The 8,589-nt window shown below is 43.1% G+C and overlaps 1 protein-coding gene across 1 annotated transcript; it reads right to left on the minus strand.

Annotated features, from left to right (window-relative positions):
• Nucleotides 1–3,306: 3,306 nt before the first annotated feature.
• cldn10a (claudin 10a) lies at nucleotides 3,307–6,187 on the minus strand. Its single transcript, XM_037462771.2, has 5 exons — nucleotides 5,968–6,187; nucleotides 4,908–5,069; nucleotides 4,680–4,761; nucleotides 4,483–4,591; nucleotides 3,307–3,429 (listed from the first exon to the last, which is right to left on the minus strand). The coding sequence occupies exons 1-5, from the start codon at nucleotides 6,185–6,187 to the stop codon at nucleotides 3,307–3,309; spliced, it is 696 nt and encodes a 231-aa protein (XP_037318668.1).
• Nucleotides 6,188–8,589: the final 2,402 nt, after the last annotated feature.

Here is an 8,589-nt window from a genome sequence, read left to right on the forward strand (position 1 = left end):
CTCGGGTTTGTTGACGCGAGTTGATCTCCTGTCGAGATATCGACGCGTCCGTTTCTAATCCGTGACCATTCACCAGTGAACTTTGGAAATGCTCCTTCTCATCCTCTTCTTGGTTCCGTGCAGAAGGACTCGTGCTTCCCGGGCCGAAGGTCCACTTCTCATCCAAACACGAACGAGACAAGGAAGCGGCTGCTCTTCGCAGGGAAAAAAACCAAAGCGATCATAGGTACAGAACAGGTGGGTGGTGCTGTTGTGTTGCAAGTATTGCTCTACGTGTGGGTGAGAGACAACCGTCCCTCAGGTTCCCATGGGCGTCAGTTGGGAGTTGTGGAGTCAGCATTCATCTCTTATTACCAAAAGAGCATCTCGCTTCATTTCCCTCGTGTGCAGACACAGTTGAAAAGAGGCGAGGTCCCTTTGTGGCATCGAACCAAGTTCATAATGAAGAGTTAACTTCAGTAATTTAACTTAAAATTAAAAATACAAAAAGGTTAAAAACACTTGAATGACTACAAGCACTCAATGATATGGCTAAATCGATATATCATGAAGACTTTTGAAACAAAGGAGTACAAATAAAGACGTCCTTAAATGTTCTTTTTATTACACTTCCAAAAATTGTGGGATTTAAAAAAATAATGGGCCAAATTAAAGCAGCAGTGGGTGACATGGCCTGACTTTCACACTCTACTCAAACACCAGACAAAGAAAAGCCTCTCTCTGCCTCCTAAATGCCCACGCCACATCTCCAATCGGTACCGCAGCCTTACGTCTAAAAAAAGGCCCAAATGAAGCATGAGCTGAGATGACATCATCGGCGGTAAAGAGGCAAAAGGGCTCCGTTAAAGTAGGAGTGGCTTTACTATGAGTCATGTCACTTATACAGTGAAACTGTAACGCTCAGTTGAAAGATGACCTCAAATAAAATCCTCAATCTTTGATTGTGTAACTCAAAGGTGGGCGTGGTTTTGAGGATAGAGCACTACAATGAGTAAGGGGGCTGTTGACGACTATTGGACTCACGCCTCCACTTCTTGCTTTTTTGACTACCTATATTTTATGCCATGGGCGAGGCTCCACATTTACATTTGATCTAATAGTTATATACATGCCCCTAGGTTCATGAATAATCATAATGAGAGACAGGAGGGAATAAATACAATATATTTGCTTTTAACAAGAGATAACCGAAGACAAAATAATGACTAATGTTTTTATTTTTTATTTCACTGTCTTTGAAATGCTAACAATCAAGAGCACTTCAAATGAATTAAGGACACCTCTGTTGAGTTTATGTGCTAAAATCTACATATTAATACATTTATTGCACATACCAGATTTAACTAAGCGGTCAAAAGTACATTTGGGTCGTCAGTGACCTCTAAATGGTGCATGAAATATGTAATCTCACTGCTACTATGACCCAAGCTGCTCGAAGCATCATTCTCGACTTTGCCTTTGACTTTTTAAGCTGCTGGTTATTAGTCATTTTACTTATTAAACTGCCGTGGGTCTCACAATTTCAGCGTAATGTCTTTGCTCAGGTTCCAATTAGAGTAAAATCGGAGGTAATGAGAGTCGGGGAGAGTGATGAATGTTGGGCGCCGATGAAAGGGCTCCTCTTTGTTTCCCGGTCCTTTGGGCTTATCACAAAGTAATTGGTAGTGGTGGCTGGTGTTATTGGAAACGGCGGCTGATGTGTTTGAGGGTAGCTTTGATTAGCTTAACTTAGCATGGCACTGGGGTGGGGGATTGAACAAAGGGATGCTTATGTGACCGGAGCTGCGGGGGCTTTATAGGAAGATGCATTAAATAAGGACACAAATGTAACCATCTAATATGTATTAATGCTGCTCTCTGTTGGTGTGATTTCAGAATTGGCTCTGTTCCTTTTGAGACGTCCTATATCGTTCAAAGGTTCCCCTTTAATGCAAAGTAGTGGAGTTTTGAATACTTTAAGTATAAGTTTGGGAATGGAAGCATTTCATTCCATAATATCATTGATTACAGTTAACTACACACTTGGAGGTTTCAGGCGCCCATGAGTCGTGTGCATTCCATGCCTTTCTTTGTCAAACTATACAGTATTTCACAAAAGAAAATGTTTCGAATGTTATTTGTTTTTATTTATTTTGTCCCACATGGTTAACACCTGCACATCTAACGGCATTCCAATCAGCCTCATCGTCACTTTGTGTTTAACGACAGTAACGCACTTGAAAGCTCGTTGCACCTGCTAAACACATGCTGATGTCAGATTTAACTCACAGCACAGATGAGCATTAACTGGCTTGGATTAGAGATGGATCAATAATCTGAGATTCAAGCAGAACAAAAATGTATTTTTCTTATTATTTCTTGGGGTAATCGGCTACCGGGGTAATCAGATTTTTTGGATCCCGACACATTCCACCCACCTCTTTGAGAGGAACGCATTGTAATCAGAGGGTGCTTCAGTTCATGTCATTTCATTTTAAATTATCAGTGTTTGAATGCACTTGAAGAAATTCCAGAGATAATTTAGAAATTATTAGATATTACGCTTCATGGATTTCTAATGATTCCTAGTAATTTCTTTGCGATAATAGTTCAAAATGAATTTGGATACAGCTTTTGCAAGCGTCCATTTAAAAAAAAGAAAAGTTTTTAAGTTTGATGCGCAGCGTTTGCGGGTTCCAGCATCCATTCATGCAATGCGGCCGTTAGACAATACCATCATTATACCTGAAAAGCGTGCAGAGTCTGGGACACCTGACACTTGTTAACAGATGTAAGGCGGCAGAAAGTACAGGGGCCACTGCTCTTTGCCAGCTGGTTCAAGTATCCAAGCTCGGCGCCAGGAGGTTTTGCGTAACATATCTCGGGGTTCCTGTTGATAATGATTCCTAGGTGGAGATGGATGGCTGATATGAGGGGAAGCCTCCAGCCGGGCCTCCTGCCCCCCCCCCCCCCCCTAGGGGTGAGGGGGACGGGGGGTTAAGAGTTAAGAGAATTCACTTAAAGTTATGAAATATATATGTCTCCAGTGTATGTGACACAGACGAAAAAGGACAGCTTGGGAAAGATGACCGGAGAGTTTGAACAGTGTTTTGTGCCAAATTAAATTTCCTGCCCTAAAAAAAGAGAAAAAGAAACTATCTCTGACAGAAAAAGTTGCCATATTTATAGCTGAATCTGACTATGTTGCATAAGCTTAATTTGTCCACTGACACATGATTTAGGCTTTCTGGACATTATTGTCTTGGAGACGAGGCACAGAATGTCCCTTGGCTTTGTGCCAGGGACGATTGGGCAACAAGTCCCATGTCAGACATATGCGTTTCTTCCAAACTGCCGGCCCGACTCCCCCGGTTCCTTCTGAAGGCTGTTGACTGTCTTCCTGCACTTGTTGCGTGCCGTCACAAACGATGCAGCTCCAGCGTATGAGTACTCGGCTCTGCAAAGAGACAACCCCAAATAAGGGATAAGAAATGAAGCCCCCCTAAAATAAAAAGTTCTTTGTAGATAATAAGACGGGCTGAACCCTCAAAAAAGAGCTAACCGTAAAATACTGCTTAGTTATGAATGTTGTTTCAAATTTGTACTAACTTTTTGTTTGTAAATTTCGAAATGATTTTCTTTTCAAAATAAATTACCACACACAAGACCAATATTCAAATTAATTTTAAGTTATTTTCTAAATTGTCAGTGTAATTTCTTTAATTTTATTTGACAAGCTTTAACAACAAAACACGCTATTAACTTCGATTTCGGTGAGGGGAAGATGGGGTTCCCAACCTAGGGGTCGGGACCCGAAGGAGGGGTCGCACGATGAATCCAAAGACTTGATGAATACTTTTTTTTTTTTAACAGAGGTATTTTTACAGCTCTGCTAGCAGCTCTATGTATGCAGTTGTATGCGCAGCTAAACGCTAGAGTCGGCATGCTAACATGGCCTTAAGGACAATGCCAAAGGACTGATGTTTACATGGTATCCCAAAAATGTCAACCTTATTTCAAGTTTGCCACGAGAAAGTGATCAGTCATCAAATCTCTCAAAGCCACAAGTATCCTTGTCGGCCTGAGATCAAATCCTAAATATTTCTTTGTATTGTCCTTCATTTCTGTGCCCCTAGCTTTCTGTGTTTTTAGCCTATTCAGGCGGACATGCAGGCTCGAGTTATATAAATGCCAAGGTGACTTTCACTTGGAAAAAGGTCCTTATTGCTCAACTGTAACAAAGGAAACATTCAGCTATCAACGGCTGCATTACTAATCGAAATGACGATCACACAACCTGCCCTGTTGCCTCGGCAATTATGACATAAGCTGTTGAGAGGGATTACTGCATGTCTTCAGGCTGTAGTCGTCTCTCTGTTGCAGTTAAAGTCGTTATTTAAATTGCCCGATTCAGTTTGCGGTCGAGAGTCGTTCCAAATCAGATTTGCTCTAAGCCCCATGTTGCCGGCGACAGAAGTGGACTCGTAAGAAAGATTCATCAACTCGCCTGTCGCTGGAGCCCTCGGGCATGGAGAAGCAGAAGATGAGTCCCCCCAGGATGCACAGCACGGATCCGGCCCAGCCGATGAAGAGAGCCGCTCCCAGCTCAAACCTGGAGAGGTGGAGGTGTGCGGGCAAAAAACACGAGGAAATGTATGACTGGACATCCTTTCATCGTGGATGTTAATCTGAATACTTACTTCTGGGCAACAAAGAGGGGGTCAAAGAAGTCTGTCGTGATCCTGTGAGCATATATGGAGCACGCAGTCATGCAGCAGAGGCCTGCGGAGAGAATCAAGGGGGATTTCTACTCCCAAATTGGACTGAAATCAAAGCAGAAAGAGCTGGTTGTGTCTTTAACTTGAAGACCGAAAGAACCCAAAAGTGAACAGCTTCCTAAAATGCAGCTTAATTGCACGGGTCTGTACCGCTGAGGACAAAGTGGAAGCCCGAGACGACGGTCAGGCGAGCCTTGGTGGCCTCAGAGCCTCCTATTTTGGTGCACTTCATTCCTACCAAGGCCAAGACGGCACCAAAGAACCCCAGACACACGGAGGCGATCATCAGCCCCCGGCACACCTGGATGTAGGCTTTGTGAGAGACAGAAGCGGGGAAAGGGATTTTAAACTAGTGGCTCCTAGACAATTAGAGTAGACATTTCCATGTACGTTAAAGGAGTAGTTCCAAGTTAGAAACTTACTCCATCTTTGTTGCACAGGGTTATACAAGGAGACCACTAATCACCCAGACAAATTCTTCTGTGTAACAAACGTGGCAATGAATGACTTCGGATTCTGATTCTTATTACATTGGTATGTCTACAAGCTAAATAGGAATCTATAGGAGCAGGTTAGTTTTGCTGAGACTCCATAATACTATAATTATCAGCTAAATGAAGGTACTATCAATCTTAAAATCTCAGCAGTAAATTGAAAAAATCTATTTTTTTCCTGTGACGCGTCAGATTCTTCATGGAAACTTTTGGAGACTGTCACTTAAGACCAAGGACGTGATGTTAAAAAGACGTTCAACAGAGTTTAAATTGGCAGTACATGAGATACTAACAGTGATAACAGATAAGAACACTTTAAAACTAGTTTTAAAAAAGGGTTATTTAACGTCAAGACAGAATGATAGCATGTACAAGCAATGTCTCTCCTGATTGTTATGTTGTTATTGGCAAAAAGTAGACATGAGAAACCAGCGACCTCTGCATGACTATGACTTTCTAAGATTGCTTTATTTGGACCCATTAGGAGGCTGCATCAGCTCACTCACTGAAATACACCCCTAGTGACCTTTAGTTTTAAACATTGTGGCTGTTTGTGGCCTAAAGTCAAAAAGGAATGATCAAGTTCAGAAACCCACTGGGGGTCATGCGTCCAAGAGAGAAACGTTTTTTTCAAGCTTTAATAGAACTAAAGAAATAGTTTTTTTGTCAGATGACCTGAAAAACACGACTTCGCCCACAGTCACCCCCCAACTCACCATCCAGCGCCAGCATCGAAGGGAAGTCCTTGCAGTTGGACACGCCGGTGGAGTCGGTCACACATGTTTTCCACAGGTTAGACCAGAATGTAGCCGTGGTGATGACCGTCCCGTCCACAGACGACACCTTCCAGTAGTCTATGGGCAGGGTGGACGACACCAGGATCCACCCGGAGATCGTCAGGACGAAGGCAACGATCTCTGTTGCCATGTTGCCCATTTTTCTTTTTAACACCCCCTACCGCGCCCCCCCCGCCACCCCTCCACCCACCTCCTCCCCCGTGGCTTGGAGGTGCCCACTGGGACAGAGATCTTTCCCCTCAGGAGTGCTCTCAAGAGAGGAGGCGCAGGTGGGTCGGCCCCTGGGGAGAGGTGCGTCAGCCTTGGCCGTCCTTGAGAGTTCTGCCTCTCGTCCACTTGCCAAGCATCCACGTCGGAGAGCTGATACTTTTAAAGTGCATGCCATTGGCGGACACACAATTGGTTGCTGTATATTTTGTGTGTGAGTGGTGGGAGGCGCACACGCTAGTCATCACTCCACACTGTGTGTGTGTGTAGGGCCTGCAAGAAGATCCGCAAGGAAGTCTTTAATTGAAATCTGAAAAGTCTGCGACAGAAGCAACACTAGATGAGAATCAGAGACAGGCGAGTTTAGTGTGGTGGATTGACCGAAAGCACGAGTGTGTTTTCATATCAGCTCAGTGTGGATTGTCATCACGGAGCGGAACTACAATTTGGAAAACCAGAAGCAGCACTCTTTAAAAGAAAAAGCAGCGCAACTATGATTCCATGCTGGTTTTTCAGTATTACAGCTCCATCAAGTGGCAGAAAGGAGAAGATACTTGTCTAGTTGTCTGAATCCATTTCCTCATCCTGCATCACATTGCATGTTGTAATCTCGTGAAGTAAAGCGCAGCTTGCCATTAGCGTAGTAGCATTATGCCCTGTCTCACTACTTCCACCACATTGGGGTTTTTTCCCAGTAGCTTTGGTTAAGTTGACTGTAGTGCTGCTACCAGTTGAAGTAACCGATGCTGGATATTTTAACATTTATCCCTAACATTTTCTACGGATTTCACTGCCTCTGCTTGTGCGCTCATGTGTTTTCATGCACTGCCAGTTGTATTACAAAACTTTTAATTATTATTATTTTATGATATATTGATAAGAAATACAATACTCCCTTGCTGCATTCAAAAATGCAAAAGCTTTGGGGGTTAGTTTCGTACACTAAAAAGTTGAGAATACATAAAATAGTTAAGCAACTAGCTGCAAAAGCTTTTTTGAGTATACTCAACTAATGGATAATGTGTTGTGTCAACTCGAAGAAGTTTGCTCAAAGTGCTATCCTAATTTTGTCAAAAATTATTATTCAGACCAAAACTATAAGAACATTATTGAAACTCAAAGTGTTTAATAACAAGTAAACAGCTGCTTGCAAAACAATATATTTGAATTTCAGAATTCAAAGACCAAATTGGCAGGAACATTAGGAACAACCTGCTATTTTAAATATTTCTGTAATTTTCTCGGAACTAATCATTATGTCTTTAAAATTCCTAATTTGTCTTTACTCTAACTACATCAGTCTAAATCCTAGATGACCTAACTAAGGAAAAAAATAAACCAACAAGGTGTATGTGGCTTTGTTGCCTTTATTATGAATGGAAAGGAACAAAAACAACTATATTGTATTGTCTGTAACAAGACAACGACAAACTGGTCTTTAGAAATCTTTTTGACCAGATTTGGTCAACAGATCAGTGGCATTTAGTGAAAACACACAGAGCATAGATGAGTCCAACAAAAAGGCAATGCTGCTGAGATGGCAACTGCAAACCCTTCTACTCCCCCCGTGAGTTCGCTTCATTCAGCGGACACTCGCAGACCAGATACGGCGTGTGGAGCGGAACAACCCGGACTCCTTGGTTATTGTCCTCGGTGACTTTAACAAAGGAAACCTCAGCCATGAACTTCTGGAGTTCAAACAATGTATTAAATGCGCGACCAGAGAGGAGAACACGCTGGATCACTGCTACACTACAGCAAGCAGGGCTTATCACTAGGGTTGGGTATCGAGAATCGATTGGAATCGGGACTAGCTTCGATTCTCAGTCCGCCGGCGCCGACCGGAAATAGAAACCGCTGAACACCAACGAAGAAGCGTCCACCGGAAGTGTAACAGCGCGATCGAACATGGATAGCGTCCCGGTTGTTGTGAATTTGTGACGAATCAGACCAGTGTGCGCGCGGTTGAAATGAGCAGTGAGGCTGGCGCTCCAAAGGAAAAAAAGATTGTGCTAGCACCCCCGAGAGCGAAAGTGTCCCTGATTAGGGGTTGGGAGAGTTGGCAACCCCCTACGTGTGCCCCGTGTTTGACGCGCTGCGCCGCCCGTCCTCCGCTGCCTCCTCCTCTGGCTCCAAGGGCCCATCAGTGGGAGCAAGGTAACGTTTAAGTACCTGCAGTATCACACACTCATGTGTAAATGTGTTTTTGTGAGGTTTCTAAAATAAAGCTCTCCTGAGGAAGTGTACCCCTTTTAAAATATATTAATAATTTATAATAGTTAGTGTAGTGTAGTTGAAAACAGCCCTGTTAGAAATTCATAGTAAAGTTAATAA

Source organism: Pungitius pungitius, chromosome 3, assembly GCF_949316345.1.
Source record: "Pungitius pungitius chromosome 3, fPunPun2.1, whole genome shotgun sequence".
Taxonomy (NCBI): domain Eukaryota; kingdom Metazoa; phylum Chordata; class Actinopteri; order Perciformes; family Gasterosteidae; genus Pungitius; species Pungitius pungitius.

What these genes read in the sequence shown, in the direction of transcription:
- cldn10a (XM_037462771.2), bottom strand. Translation starts at nt 6,187, where the DNA reads ATGGGCAACATGGCAACAGAGATCGTTGCCTTCGTCCTGACGATCTCC. An exon ending in CCCCTCTTTGTTGCCCAGAA is followed by an intron (nt 4,592 to 4,679) that starts GTAAGTATTCAG and finishes CCACCTCTCCAG; the next exon opens with GTTTGAGCTGGGAGCGGCTC. An exon ending in AGGGCTCCAGCGACAGGCGA is followed by an intron (nt 3,430 to 4,482) that starts GTTGATGAATCT and finishes TGCAGAGCCGAG; the next exon opens with TACTCATACGCTGGAGCTGC.